Raw genomic sequence first — 15,566 nt, forward strand, 5'->3', positions numbered from 1 at the left:
GTTGCTATTTCCTTCTCCAGGGGATCTTCCCAACTCAGGGATTGAATCTGGGTCTCCTCTATTGCAGGCAGATTCTTTACCATCTGAGCCACTAGGGAAGTCCCATATGTTATGTGCGTTTTACCACAATTTTTTTTTTAAAGAAGAGGAGGGAGCAAGGACCATTTGAGGATCCTTTGGTATTCCCAGGGCTCCTTCTGCTTGTCACCTGGACAGACCTAAGGTAGAGAGTGAGCTTTGGAAGGAAATGAAGCTCCTCCTGATCACAGCTCCTCAGACTACAGACCCTTCCAAAACTTTCTGCTCACGATCTGACCCTCCTGTTTCTAGCTCCCTGGGCCCTGGCCCATGTTCCCCAGCTGCAAGATACTGCTTATTCTTCTGAGGAATATGCAAGAGGCCTCAGGTGACATTATCACACACACTCACAAAAACCCAACTTAACGAATTAATTTGCTTTAATAAACAACTCAAAGGCTGGTTGGGATCTCGGCCCGGCCTTGCTGAAGCTGTTTATTTATGGCAAGGACTGTGGGCCCTTGGAGTCCCCAGGGCTGCCATGCAGGGGAAAGTCCAGGACTCCAGCTCCAGTTCAGTCACTCTGGGCCTCTCGGTAACTCACCTGGGCTAAGGCCCCGGGCCAGGCACCTGAAAGAGAGCGTGAGATGGAAAGGGTTTTACCTCCCCCTCCACACCCCAGCTCCTGATGATGGCCCCACCCCACCAGCCAGCACCAAGGCCGGAGGGGCTCAGGGAAGGGGGTGAAGTGGAACAGGGTCAAGGGCATAGGCCCGGGACGTTCTCTTCCACCTGCAACCTGGCTCCTCACAGCCAGAAGCCTACAGAGGAAGCCCCACCTGAGCGATTCATCTGGCCTTGAGAGATCCCGGAAGAGGCAGGAGGCTGTGACTGGTGGGTCAAGATTGGGTGCAAAGACCAAGGAGGCTGGGGGCAGGGCAGGAAGGGATGAAGGGGAGGTGACAGGAGCACTAAGAATGCAGGGGCGATGGGTGGGGCCGGACTGCTCTGGTCTCCTGCAGTGTCCTCGAAGGGGGTCCAACCAGAGAGAAGAGCTCTAGGGCATGTGGTGTGGCTCTGGGCCCCCCCCCGGGGGGGTGGGCTGCACTCACCCTGGAGGGGTCTGCTTCACCCAGACATGATGTGCTTGACAAAGGCTGAGAAAGAAGATGGAAAACACCCACGTCACCTGGCCCCTCTCGGGCCCTTAAACCCCTCCTCCCTGGTCTATACCACCTGACCGCAAACCTTCCCACCACCCTCTCTTCAGACTATGATCCCTTTTCCTGTTTGGGGTTGATGGGGAGAAGGTGGAAGAAAGGAAAGGAACTAACCACTGCTCTGTGTACACTCTCTGTGCTGATACCAGACATGGATGAAATGAGCTACGTTATCTCTGCCAATCCCTGCAACCCTGGGAAAGGGGCCAGCATCACCCCGTTGCTCAGATGAGAAAATCAATGTTAAGAGAAGGTAGGCGACTTGCTTAAGATCACCCAGCTGGTATATCACAGAGCTATCTCCAAAATCCATGCTCCTTCCATTACACAGTGATGTTCACTCCCAGGAGGGAAAAGAACAATATCAACTGGGAGCTCACCAAAGACCATGGGGTACACATATCCTCTAGCTCCTGCATCTGTTCTGTTCTGCAGCCCCTCCTGGCCTGAACTGTACCCACCCCACCCCACCCCACCGCATCCCTGGCTGCCCGAGGAAGTGCAGAATGAGCTGATACCTTCGTAATTGATGCAGCCATTGGCATCCTCCTGACCTGCTAACAGCTGCTCCACTTCAGCCTCACTCATCTTCTCTCCTGGGGTGGGAGACAGTGGGCACTTAGTGACAGATGGGCAAAGGACGACTGGCCAAACCCAAGCAGCCCCTTGAGTCTGATGGCCCGGGACTTCCTGGATCGAGCGAGTGGTCAAACCAAACCTCCCCCAAGGCTTTGGAAGGTGGAGTCAAGGTCTTCAGACCCTTCCTAGCCCCCAAGGTCTCTCCCTCTGCCTACAGCCACCAGTGGGTAAGCAGACGAAGGCCCTAGCAACAGAGGCAAAGACAAGGACAGGGGCCCTGGATCCCACCTCTCAGGCCGCACCCCTGCTCTCCCAGCCTGCTCTCGTCTCCTTCCAACCCTGCTGAGCAAACCCAGCTGGGGACAATGGTACCTACAGAACCCAGGAAGACGGGCTTGGACCAGAACGTGAGACTCAGGACACAGGGAGCCCCACGTCTCCCCAACATACGCTGCTCAGGCGCTCCTCATCCTCTGCTCCTCTCCCTTGGGCTCCGCCCCTGCCTGGCTGGCGTACGTACCCAGGGTGGCAAGGACGTGGCGAAGCTCAGCGCCCATGACCGTGCCGTTGCTCTCCTTGTCGAACACGCGCAGCCCCTCCACGAAGTCCTCATAGGTGCCCTGCTCCTTGTTTCGGGAGATGTGCTGCAGGATGGGCAGGAAGGTCTCGAAGTCCAGCATCTTGGAATTCATCTCTTCCGGCAGACCAGCAAGGAAAGGAATTCGACATGAGCTCGAGGGGAGCAGAGGCTCGGGAGAGGTGTCATCGGGCTCTGCCAGGCTAGCCCAGAGCTCAGCTGCCGTCACTTCTGGGTGGGGCCCCCAGTCAGGAATCCTGGAGGGCATGAAGCCCCGGGAGCCCAGCAGGAGCTGGCTCTGGGCACCCTTCTCAGTGAAATGAGCCGGGACCTGTGATTCCACCCTGACCTCTGAACTCCAGGCGGCCAGGGGGGCAGGGAGGTGAGGGGGCAGCGGCAGGATCTGAGGGGCTCCAAGTTCTCACGTTCACAACTTAGACCTCGGACACGTGACAAACTCCCAGTCTCATGGGTAAACTGACAAGACTGCAAAAAGAAAACTTTGCACAACTCCAAATTTGAGTCCCCTCCCTAGTCCCCACCACCTGTAGCAAGTCTGAATCAATAATGACTAGCACCTTTCTCCCACATTGTTGTGTGTTAAAAGCTTTGATTTACTTTTGTGTTTTTGACAAGCTATAAACTGCAAGAAGAAATTGGCAAAAGATAATTTCTGTTATTAAACTACAGATTGCAATGGATAATTATTTAAAGAATTCCTACTACACCGTAAGAAAAAGATGAGAAACCTGGAATAAAAACTCTTGAATATTTACCAAAGTTTAAAACAAAAAAATTTACTTTCATAGAGGTAAAACCATTTTTAAGTATCCCAAGGCAGGCATTGCTTTCCTTTATAACCCAGAAACCGCTCACAATGAAAAGACCCAAATATCTTTTGCCCTCTGAGAATCTCTACTGACACGGGCAGGCTCCTAGTCCTCTGGTCCTTTCTGAGCCACATCCTTCACCATTGTTGGTGTCTTCTCCAGCAAGAGTAGGAAGGCAAGGACCCGGAACCAAGGAAGAGGGCAGGAAGGCCCCAATTTGGGCCCAGGAAATCTCTAGAAATGATCCACCCTGGCTAAGGGCTCCTGCCCAGGTCTGCCCAGCCCTGGCCCCTCAGAAGGACTCATGTGTTAGGGCAGCTGTTAGCCTGACTGCCACAGTGACAGATGACATTCACAAATGGGACCCCTTGCACCACTTTCTAAACCCCCATTCACCAAAACCTATCCAATGCAAACCAGTGAAACAGGCATCATTATAGAGCTGAGCCTGCGTCTGCTCTAACTTATATTAAATGAATAATTTGCAATCTCAGTGCTGTATTATCAGAAACACATTATCCATGATACAACTCAGGGTGGTCACAGGACATAGCTGTGTTGTAATCCCTCACCCACAATTTCTGGTGGAGGTGGGGGTGATGGTCAGTTCCCAGTTTCCCTCCCAGCCCCTCTGCCCCATGTCCCAGGCACCCTGTGCATCAGAGGAAGACACTGAAGCAGTAGAAAGTCGTGCCTGCTCCCCAGGATTTCCCACCCTCATGGAGAAAATGAGAACAAGCCCAGATCACACTCTTTTGAGGAATGACCAAGTGCCAGATGTTTCCGGGTCATTCTAGCAATGGGAGGCAGGTTACCTGGGGCGAGCAGGTTGGCCTTGAAAGGAGAGAGCCCCAGGGGTGGGGAGGGGAGGCTGACCTTCCGGCTTGGGCTTGCCCAGGACACGAAGCACCTCGGCGTTGGTGGGATTCTGGCCCAGGGCTCGCAGCACGTCCCCACACTGCCCATAGGTGATCTTCAGCTCTCCAGTCGGGGTCCGGTCAAACAACGAAAAGGCCTCTTTGAACTCTGCAGAGAAAAGACTGACTGCAGCCCCCTGGGGCCAAGCGAAGGCAGTGACTAGGGGCTGATCAGCTTCTACCCTTGTTGAAGAGCAGGTCAACGGAGTTGATAAAATATTTCTCTGCAGCCAGCACACCAGCCCCTCCCTGGAACCCATGCCCACCCCATCTTCTGACAACTAAAGAAGTATCCTGGAACCCCCATGACCTGTTCCAGAATTGGGCCTGGGATCTCTTCCAGCAACCACTTGTCACATCAATTGATGTCTCCCCTGCCTCTGCCCTTCCCATCCACTCATCTTTCCAGGGAATTCAAAAGCACTGGCTCAGGAGTCAGGACTCCTGGGTTCTCCTCCTGGCTCTGCCAATCAATGTAGAGTAAGCTGGGCTGGGTCTCAGTCTCCTTAAGCAAACACACCAAGAGTCAGTCCTCACCTGACCCTCCCAGCTGAGTGCCAAAGGAGGCAGCAGTGTGTGGAGCCACTCTGCAAAGTGATAAGACCCATTCAGAAGTCAACCAATAACAGTACAGCCTGTCCCAGGCTGAAAGGGAGCTCTCAGGCTGGACAAGGTGACAAGCTTGGACAGTCAACCCACCCCAGCTCTGCCCCTGACCCACAGGTGGCCTCGGGCAAGCTCCTAACTTCCGTGGGCCCTCTGTCTCTCAGCTCTACGGTGGAATGACAGTGTGCACCTGTTGGGGCTGTGGGGGGATGACCAAACCCTCCAAGTGTGGTGTTTAGCACGTGGTAAGGGACTTGGCTAACAGTGTGTGTGTGTGTGTGTGTGTGTGTGTGTGTGTGTGTGTGTGTGTGTGTGTGTGTGTGTGTGTGTGTGTGTGTGTGTGTGTGTGTGTGTGTGTGTGTGTGCGCGCGCGCACACGCGCGCGCATGCGTGCGCATGTGAAGTCAATCACATTCAATTCTTGGCAACCGCATGGACTGTCGCCCATCAGTCTCCTCTGTCTATGGGATTTCCCAGTCAAGAATACTGGAGTGGGTTGCCATACCCTTCTCCGGGGGATCTTCCCAATCCAGGGATCAAACCCACGTCCCTTGCATCTCCTGCATTGGCAGGTGGATTCTTTGCCACCAGTGCCACCAGAGAAGGCAAGCGGTTATTATTATATTTCTAGTTCTGAAGCCAGGCTCACAGAAGATGCCAGTGCAGGAGCCCAAGGCGCCAGGCTGAATGAAGGCACTCCTGGGCCCTTTGCAAACAACCTTAATTCCTCATCAATTTGGGTTCAACCAGATCATTACCGGGGATAATTTGGACTGGGTATGGCATTGAAGTATCCTTGTGCTACCCATGAAGAAGCGGTTTACAAAGTGGATTAACAATATAAACCTAAGAAGAATGTGTGAACTACTTAGGAGAAAAGCTGTTTTTAATCCTCTCTAAGTACTTTAGAAACACTTACTTCCTCAGAGACGGCATATGGATTATTTACAAATCATTCCACATATCAAAACAGGTTCCCCAAGACATTTACCTGCAGCTCTTTATTAGACTTTGTATGAATTGCAAAGAGATAAAACCGCATGTCTTTCAAATTACTAAATAATTGAGCTCAAATTCCATTTCCGTTGCTTACTTGCTATGTGACCTTGGGCAAGTAAATATTTAACCTCTATAAACCTCTTCTTTTATAAATGGCACCTGCCTCATAGGATCCTTAAATTACATTCAAATAAAATACAATAGCACATGTAAAAAATCTTAACTCTGTCAGTTCCCCAACAATACTGTTAATAATCTCTCACTGACTTCAATCCCAATTTTAACACTTAACTGTGTGATCTTAGCCAAGCCACATAACCTCACTGAACCTTGGTTTCCTCCTCTGTCAAAAGGAATAGCACCGACCTCACAGTTTTGTTAGAAGAATTTAATTCTTAACATGTATAGCTATTAACATGGCTTCTGGCACAAATTCATTGTCCAATAAATATGGTAGTTGAACCTGCACTCAGGCTTTTGGAACTTCTAATTTGCGCTCAGAAGAGTGAGGGCAAACTTAAAGATGCAACCTCCACATAAAAGAATGATATTTAACAGGAAGATTGAACAAGAGGAAAATAATAAGAATGATGACCTATGGTTCGAGCACTTATCGTGGGCCAGCCTCTGAGTTGATAACTTTGCATGAATTACCCCATCTATATTTACAAAAACTTTATACTATAGGTATTATTATCCTCATTTGTAGGCCACTGCAGATGTGACTTCCAGCCAACTACTAAGGAAAACAAGTGAGGAGAGAGGTGGAGGAGGAAGTGGGCTGTTGTCCCAGTGAATGTTCCTGCCTGCTGGGAAGGCTGGAGCACACATAAAAACCCGACACTGAAATCCAGGAGTGCAACTAGGGGGAAAACTATCCCAGTGATCTCAAGGAATATGAGAGATGACATTCATGGTCTCTGAAGAAACTTTTTCTCAAAGTTCTATAGTAGCGAGTTGCCTGCTAGAGCAATGAGCAATGCTGATGATCCCTTTCCAAAGGGATATGGAAATCTGGAGAGGGACCAGAGAAGGAAGTCAGGAGTTAGAAACCAGCTCCTATGAGAAAAATAAATAAATAAATAGAAGAAATTGGGGCTATATCACCCGGAGATTACAAAGCTAAGAAAGGATTTGATGACTATCCTCAAATAGATAGAGGTTATCTAGAGAATGCTGAAAAGAATCACAGAATTTCTGAATTGAAGAGAATCAAATACCTTCACTTTGCAGAGGAGAAAATTCAGGTTTAAAAAAGTGACTTGCCCTAAGTCGCATGGACACCAGCGGCAGATTTAGGGCTAATAGTCAAGTCTCCTGGTTCCAAATCATGTTCTTTCCAGCAAAACAGAAGAAAATCATCTTCAGGTTCACCAAAGAGCAAAGGAAGAGATGGGAACAAAATCAAAACAGAAACAATTCAAATCCAACCTAAGGAACAACACCTTCAAAGTCAGAGGGATGAAAGGCTGGGATCAGTTAATTCCCAGCCCTGAAAATCTTCATGGAGAAAAGAGGCAGCCAGATGTCCCAGTTGGCTTTGACCAGGATTCTCACTTGGGAAATGAAAAATTTTTATCATTGATTTTCTAGTCTTCCCGGGTACCACTGTGTTTGTATATACAATGAGTATAAATTTAACTTGTTATTGTTTAGTCGCTAAGTCATTTCTGACTCTTTTGCAACCCCATGGACTGTAGCCTGCCAGACTCCTCTGTTCATGGGATTTCCCAGGCAAGAATACTGGAGTGGGATGCCATTTCCATTTCCAGGGGATCTTCCTGACCCAGGGATCGAACCCGTGTCTCCTACATTGGCAGGCAGATTCTTTACCACTGAGTCACCTGGGAAGTCCATATATGTAACTAAAATGCATTAAAATTAATTTTAAGAATTTCACAGCACTCCAGACTATTGACAGAAAGTTAGTGTCAACAGAATAATGCAAAAATGGAGTCAGATTTAGTTCACTAGATTCAAAATGCATCTGCCATCATCATGCCCTTTTTGTGAGTTAACTGGCTTTTTGGGAGAAGAAACTTGACAATAACTATTACAATTCTAAATGCATGTAGACTTGACACCTCCCTGGTGGCCCAGTGGTTAAGAATCCGCCTTGCAATGCAGGATGCCGGTTCCATCCCTGGTCAGGAAACTAAGATCCCATATGTATGTGCTTAGTCACTCAGTTGTGTCTGACTCTGCGATCCCGTGGGCTGCAGCCCACCAGGCTCCCTGTCCACGGGATTCTCCAGGCAAGAATACTGGAGTGAGTTGCCATTTCCTTCTCCAGGGGAATCTTCCTGACCCAGGGATTAAACCGGCATCTCTTACGTCTCTTGCATTGGCGGGCGGGTTCTTTACCACTAGCGCCACCTGGGAAGCCCCAAGATCCCATAAGCCAAGGAGCAGCTAAGCCCACTCTTCACACCTAAAGAGTCTGTGAGCTATCACATAAGATCCTGCAATACATTGCAAAAACTCTGCTTGCCCCAGAGACCTGAGGCAGCCTAATTAATTAATTTTTAAAAATAAAAAATAAATATATTAAAATGCACGTATCCTTTGACTCATTGCTAGGAAAGTTTCCTGGGGAAAGCATGATGATTTTTCCCCCACCTGGGGATAATCTGAAGGTCTAGAAATATGAGCTAATTGGATTAAAAGGTACATCCATGTGTGAGAATCCATACAATGGTTTAAAAGAATGAGGTAGAACTGTTTCTGTGTTCAATATAAAAAAGATATTTAAATAGATAATTAAATAATAAATACTATGTTATATATTGTAACCCAAATGTATATTAAATGAAAGATGCAGGACAGTATGCACCATAGGACTCAATCTGTGCAAACTTTACACATACATACTGGTGTAACATGACATATTTTTATCAAAGGATACATAGACCTGTTAACAATGATTATTTTGGGGAAAGCAGATCTGCATGAAAGGAAAACAAGGGGAAAATATTTTTATTTTCATTACTTATTTTTAAGTAGTATACTAATTTTTATCATGTGCTTGTGTTAGTTTAATTTTTCAAATATAGCTTATGCTTAAAATCAAGGGGTTTGATCGGGTGACCTTTCAAGGTCCCTTCCAGTTCGTATGATTTTCTGTTCAAGAGTGATTTGATGAGGGAAACAGAGGGATAAATTGCAGTGAGGGTGGGGCTCTAAAGTAGATATCACAAGATGAAACATTTCATTCTCAAAACACCAGAATCCTACAAAAGAAGGGTTGAGGGGCTTATCTAGAAGCTACACTTAATAATATCTACATGACATTGAGAAAATAAATTGCCTTCATCAAAGATAGAGAAGAAAAAAAAAAAAAGAGAGAGAAGAGCTGATGGAGACCACAGGTGGACTAAGGTACCCCCAAGACACCGCTGGCCCTGCCACCACTAGGGGGACTTCATGATGTGGAGGGAGAGAGCTGGTAGCCTAAGGAGGGCTTCTCAATAACAGCAACAGAAATGATGGCTTTTAAATATCTTAGATTTTAGGGTAGAGAAAAGAAAAAAAATTTTTTTTTTTTTGCTGTGCATCTGTTATGTTCCAGGCCGTCTGGCAGAGCTGTTCAGAACCCAAGCCTGGAATCAGATTGCCTTCGTTGGAATCCTGGCTCCACCACCAACTATCTGTGAGAGACTGAGCAGACCACCCAACCTCTTTGAGCCTCAGTTTTACCACCTGTAAAGTGGGGTGGTGATGGTCCCTACCCTACCTCATAGGGTTGTGGTGAGAAATAAATTAATCCATGTACAGTGCTTAAGTAATAACAGTCAACAAAGAGCAAACCCACACTTGCTATTTGTTTTTGTTTATTTGTTTGTGGTGACGGTGTTTTTTGGATTGTTTTTTCGGCCACACTGAGGATCTCAATTCCCTGACAAGGGATTGAACCCTGACAGTGAAAGCCCAGAAGCCTAACTATTAGGCCACCAGGGAATCCCCTATACTTGCTATTTTGCATAACTGTTTTCCAGTCATGCTTTTGTGTACCCTGACTCAAATACAGGTTTGCACTGGTGATGGTGATGAAATGATGGTGATGGCGGTGATGATGGCGATGCTAGCGATGATGATGATGGTGGTGGTGGTGATGGCAGCGACAGTGATGATTACTCTTATGGTGATCATGACAACCCCTTCCCCAGGAGGCACAATGGAGAGGGTGTGGTGAGGGGGTGCTGGACTTATCAGTACTCACCTTCGACCTGGTCAGCAGTGAAGTCTATCTGTGGAGAGAAACACAGAGGAGTCAGGGCTGGGACTGCTAATGGCTTCCAGTGAGAAGCAGAAACGGCTTCCGGGGCTGCTGGGTCACCCGCCACAGACACAGATGAGGAGGGAAGGAGATTATGGGCTGAGAGTCAAACACTGGCCTCCTGACGAACAAGCCACAGCTGACAGCCTATCAAATACCGCAGCCTCCAAAACTCTCTCAACACCACTTGTGAAGTGATGGCTCCAAGTGAGAGGGAAAGAGAAGTGCTCTGAATAACTCCGGAGCCCACACAACTCCCTATTATAATTCCTTTGGGTCAAATGTAAATTCCGTCCTGGCAGCTGTAAATGGTTTCTCCCCTTTCTACTTGACACTTTCAATCTACCGCCTTCAACGAAGCCTTCCCTCACCCCCTTCCACCCCAGCCCCTCCTTCAGCACACATCCCTCCCAGGCACCCCGGGGCAGGGAGCCTAGTGTGGGCGAGCCCTGGATGCTTCCTGTTTTCCAGGCATGCCTTTATGTGTATGCCTCTTTAAAACCAGGGTCCCCACAGAGCAGGGAATTTGAAAGAAAAAACCTGGCACAGAGTCGGTACTCAAAAATTATTTGTTGCAAGAAGGAGTAAATTTTGGATTTTCTTCCCCTAAATTCAAATCTGAGTACAAAAGAAGAAGGTGGAAAGCTCTGAAGATGAATGACAATGAACAAGCAGGAGTCATCATTTTAATTTAGCATCGTGTGTGTTACTTCATGGTCCTTATCCACCATCACCACCACCCCCTCAAATCCGCTCTCCGCTGGTGTGGAAACCAATCCTGGAGCATCTTCTTCTTCTTCCTAGTTCTGGTTCTGCGGCTCTGTGCCCATCCGACGCTGACCTCATTAATGAACACCCTTGAAGGTGGCCAGAATGAGTTAGGAGAGCAGGAGAGGGGTTACACTGTGTTGGGAAAGGAACTGGCTATGCCCAGGATGGGCTTTGCCAGAGGTGTGGGTGACGGTGGCCAGAAAGCTAAAGAAACCCCCTAAACGGGGCAAAGGATGCCTTGAATGAACCCTCTGAGGAACGGTGCCAGTTGTCTTACTTTGCAATGCTTTAAGTCCCAGGAGAAAACATGTAAGAGATATTAATATAAAAACATAACATCAGAATATATAGTCATAACCACACACATTGGACTTAAGTTTACTTTTGCTTTATCTTTTTAAAAAAATTTTTCTACTTTATTGAGGTATAATTGACAAAAGTAAGATTTTGAAAGTGTACATTGTGATGATTTAATATATGTATACGTTGTGAAAGGATTCCTCCCATGTGTTAACTGATACATGTGTCACCTTATTTATTTATTTGCTATTTTATTTTTGTGAGAGCACTTAGGTTCTATTGTGCCGTGCTAAGTCACTTAAGTCATGTCTGACTCTCTGTGATCCCATGAACCCCTCTATGAGATTTTCCAGGCTTGAACACCGGGGTGGGTTGCCTTTGCCTTCTTCAGGGGATCTTCCCAACCCAGGGATCAAACCAGGGTCTCTCATGTCCCTGCATTGGCAGGTAGGTTCTTTACCACTCGTGCCGCCTGGGAAGCCCCCTAATCTGTTAGCAAATTTTAATTATACAATACGGTATTACTGATCGTCGTCACCATTTTTACATTAGATCCTCAGACTGGCCCCTGGCAACAACTTTTCTACTCTCTGTTTCTCCAGTTTGACTTTTTATTTTTATTTAAATTCCACAGGCATGTGCTACCACGCAGTATTTGTCTTTGTCTGGTTTATTTTCATTTGTACTTTTGCTCTATCTTTGAGCAAAGAGCCTTCTAAGCAAAGGAACTGGGTAAGTATAAGAGGAGAAATGACCCTCAGAAAGATACCTAATTTTTTTCCACTTTAAAGCAACTTCAACAACTCCTAGAACTGGAAGACCCAGACATGGAGAAGACAATTGCAACCAGAGGCAAGAAATTGGGGAAGGTGGGTGATGGAGGGGAAGTGATAGGCCAAAGAGAAGGCACTCCGTTGATACCAGCAGGCAGTTCTTGTCCAGAGTAGGTTGACCCACAGGAACAGTATGTTATCAGAACTAATCAGAAATACAGGTTTCCTAAAGGGGGAGATAGTCAGCTTTTCTTGCTAGGCTCTGCTCATAGAGGGAGTGGTATATGACCTAGAAAAGCTTCAGGGACTTTCAAGGTCTTTTCCTTTGCCTCAGTTTCCCCAGAGTGTCCCATAACCAAGCCCAGGGGTGGGGCAACGGCCTCCATCTCTTGGCCAAGCCAGTTCTGCTTAACTGCTTCCTTGCTGGAATGACCATAGGTTAAGCCTACAGTTCTGGGCACGGTGGCAGGTCCCCCAGGGCTGCGGGCACTAGGAAGAACCCTGGCAGGGCCAAGAAGGGTCATCCAGTTGGAGTTCTGGGCGCTACTTTCCTGCCTCTTTGTCACAGAACCAGGCCCAGAGCTGTAGTGTTGATCTGATTCCTCACCAACCCCCCAGCTCTGCCCTGAGGCTGAGATCCCAAGGGCCCACCATTCCCAACCAGTTATTAATAGCTTTTCATACCGGTAGCCACTTGACCTCTTACATTCTGGTGCCAATGCTTAAAACTGTTTTAGTCTCCAGGGGGCTCTGACCCCCTCCTTCCATGGCCCATCCCCTCCCAGTTCCATTCCTTAAGCAGCTGGGCCAGATAACTGAGAGGCCTAAAATGACTGAATCAGCAGGCAGGGTCTACACCAGCTCCAAGGAGAGGAGCCTTCCTTGGAGGCATGAGGCGAGCAGGGTGGAGCGGAGAGGGAACAGGGCTGGGGCAGCCAAGGAAGTCTAGCCCAGCCCCCACACTTGCTGAGACAGAGGGTCTCAGACTGGGATGGGCCAGACCACTGCCTACTCCAAGCCCAGGGTAAGGGCGCAGGTGAGGAGGAAAGGAGACAACATGGGCTGAGAGTCGAACACCAGCCTCCTGACCACTGGGCCATAACTGATGGCCTGTCAAACAATGCAACCTCCAAAACTCTCTCAACACCTCTTGTGAAGTGAGGGCTCCAAGTGAGGGAGAAAGAGAAACACTGAATGATTCTAGAACCCACACAGGAGGGGTTCACCTGGGTAGGGAAAAGGAGAGGCAAGCTGGCTCTTCTCACCTTACCTAGGGTCTCCTTGCCCCCCACCACCCATCCACTGCAAGGGTCTTTGCAAGTGAAGCCTTTCCCTGACCCCAGCACACAGAGATCATGCTCCCTCGCTATTGACATCACCTACTCAGCAGTAAACCGGAAATTCTTCGTCTTTTCTCTTAAAGATATCACACAGTCTTTTGTCTTCACTATGATGCCTGAAAAATAATTTGGGTGGTTGGTTGGTTGCGCCACCCTGCCATTTCTGACTTTACTGAGCAAATGTGGGATAACAGAGCAGGGCTTCCTCAGTGAGGGCAGAAAGCTGTTCTTGAGGAAAAAGAACAGCCTACTAACCAAAAGAGCACGCCCCAGCACCTTCTCCATTGCCCCTAGGACTAGGATCAGGGGCGCGGACACCTCAGCCCTCACCCCAGTCCCACCTCCATGAAGCAGATCTCTGAGCTCCAGGGCCAAGAGAACCCTGAATGTGAGCCCACCCCCATCCCAGTGGCTAAGGCTCACTCACCTTTACGCTCTTGGGGTCAAAGGCAGGTTCCTTGAGGGGCTCAGGAGGTGGGGCAGGAGACGGGGCCGGGGCTGTGGCTGGCTTGGCCGCCTCCTTCTTAGGCTCAGGCTTCTTGGGAGGCATGTTGTAATGTTGGGCTCTTCCGAGGAGGTGGGATCTAGGAAGGAATCAAGAGATGTGGAGCGCCGGGGAGATGAGATGGGAGCCTGGGCCGCCTCCTGCCCCTTTTATCCTGGGCAGGAGCCCCCAGAGAGGGGCTGGGTGAGAGCGAGAGCAACTGCTGCTGACTATAAAAGGAAGAAACACCAGCAGGGTACAGCTGACAACTGTGCATTGTCACCAGGTTTGGGGCCACCAGCCCCCTCCCCCGGCCCTTCCCCCCACACCTCACATGCCCCGCGTCCTCCACCTCGGGGACAGGGAGGCTGACCCCTTCCTGTCAACTGGTGGACACCAAGAGGGGCCAGGGAAACAGAGCCTCTCAAAAATGCCAGAGTCCAGCCAGAGAGATGAGCTGACTTGAGCAGCTGATAACCCTCACACAAAGCCCAGGGGAGGGCCAGGCTTTTTTTAGCCCCTCCTGAGCAGAGGCAGCCCACTGCACATTCCTTTTAAGCCAAGATCCTTTAAGCCGAGAGCCACTCAGGGGCCTCGGCTCTGCCCTGAGGTTCAACTCCGGCCTGCAGCCCTGGAGCAACAGCTGGTGGGGCCAACCCACACTGTCTCACACCCTCCCAATCCAGAGGGTAAAACCCTCCACCTCTCAGAGGTGGCTCCCCAGGAACTCCCGCAGACCTCAGATTCCTGGGTTCACCCCCTACAGCTTCATTCATTCAACAAAAATGGAGCATGTAACTTGAGCCCAGCAGGGACAGAGTGAGAAGCAGACAGTTTGGCTGAAAGTCAATGAGACTAGAGGTCAGAAAACTTGAGTCTCATTTTTACTATACCTGTAACTCACTCTGTGCCCCCTGGGGGTGTGTGTGTGTGTGTGTGTGTGTGTGTGTGTGTGTGTGTGTTGCTTACTACGTATCAGGCACTTGTAGTTAACTGTCATTCATACAAAATTTCCTTAAATCTTCCCCACAATCCTATAAGGTAGATATTACTATTACTCCCATTTTGTACATGAGGAGAATGAGACTAAAACTAGTCAAATAGCAAGACCATTCAGCTAATGAGCTATAAACTAGGATTAGAACAAAGGTGTGTTTGATTCTAAAGTTTATGCTTCAATGCAGCGCATGAATGCTCAGTTGTGTCCAACTCTTTGCAACCCATAGACTGTAGCCTACCAGGCTCCTCTGTCCATGGAATTTCCCAGGCAAGAATATTGGACTGGGTTGCCATTTCCTACTCCAGGGGATCTTCCCAACCCAGGGATTAAACCAGAGTCTCCTGCATTGGCAGGCTGATTCTTTACCACTGTGCCACATGGGAAGACTTATGCTTGAATAACTGATACTATAATCCCATAGAGTGGGGGACACGTATGTTTGTGGTTCATCAGAAAGGTCAGGAAGAATGCACACCAAACTGTCAACAGGAGACACCCCTGGGGACTCGAAGGGTAAGCACAGGAGGATGACAGCAATTTTCAGTTTTTTAGTTTTTTCACTTCCTGTATTCATGGAAATTTTTACGAACATGTACTGTTTTTGTTAAAAAAAAAAAAATTGAAAGTTAAAAAGTTCAGAAAAACAATGATAAAAAAGCTTATCCACTGCACAGAATTGCTTTGAGTTGAATCTTATAGCTCTATCGTTCACAGGATGAAGAGAAATAAAGCTGAGAGAAGCAGAAAAGTCAGAGCCTTTATAGGTCCAGTTTCCTTTCCTATAAAACAAGATTTCTAGAGCACCCAACACCTGGTGCTCCGGAGTCCACATCTGCCCATTCTCTGGGCTCCCTCAGCACAGGCTCCAGGTGCCAC

The 15,566-nt window shown here is 48.4% G+C and overlaps 1 protein-coding gene across 4 annotated transcripts in view; it reads right to left on the bottom strand.

The window, feature by feature from the left end:
• Positions 1–499: 499 nt before the first annotated feature.
• The window catches only part of MYL4 (myosin light chain 4), a 36,129-nt gene continuing 21,062 nt past the window's right edge, over positions 500–15,566 (bottom strand). For all 4 annotated transcript variants that reach the window (XM_065908619.1, XM_065908618.1, XM_065908616.1 and 1 more), the window contains exons 2-8: positions 13,634–13,790; positions 9,966–9,993; positions 4,101–4,250; positions 2,338–2,511; positions 1,757–1,834; positions 1,131–1,175; positions 500–648 (exon numbers count right to left, since the gene is read on the bottom strand). In XM_065908619.1, the coding sequence (XP_065764691.1) occupies positions 1,147–1,175; positions 1,757–1,834; positions 2,338–2,511; positions 4,101–4,250; positions 9,966–9,993; positions 13,634–13,756 (582 nt within the window). In that variant the 5' untranslated portion in view covers positions 13,757–13,790 and the 3' untranslated portion in view covers positions 500–648; positions 1,131–1,146. The remainder of the gene's footprint in view (positions 649–1,130; positions 1,176–1,756; positions 1,835–2,337; positions 2,512–4,100; positions 4,251–9,965; positions 9,994–13,633; positions 13,791–15,566) is intronic.

Source organism: Muntiacus reevesi, chromosome 18 (genome assembly GCF_963930625.1).
Source record: "Muntiacus reevesi chromosome 18, mMunRee1.1, whole genome shotgun sequence".
Lineage (NCBI taxonomy): Eukaryota > Metazoa > Chordata > Mammalia > Artiodactyla > Cervidae > Muntiacus > Muntiacus reevesi.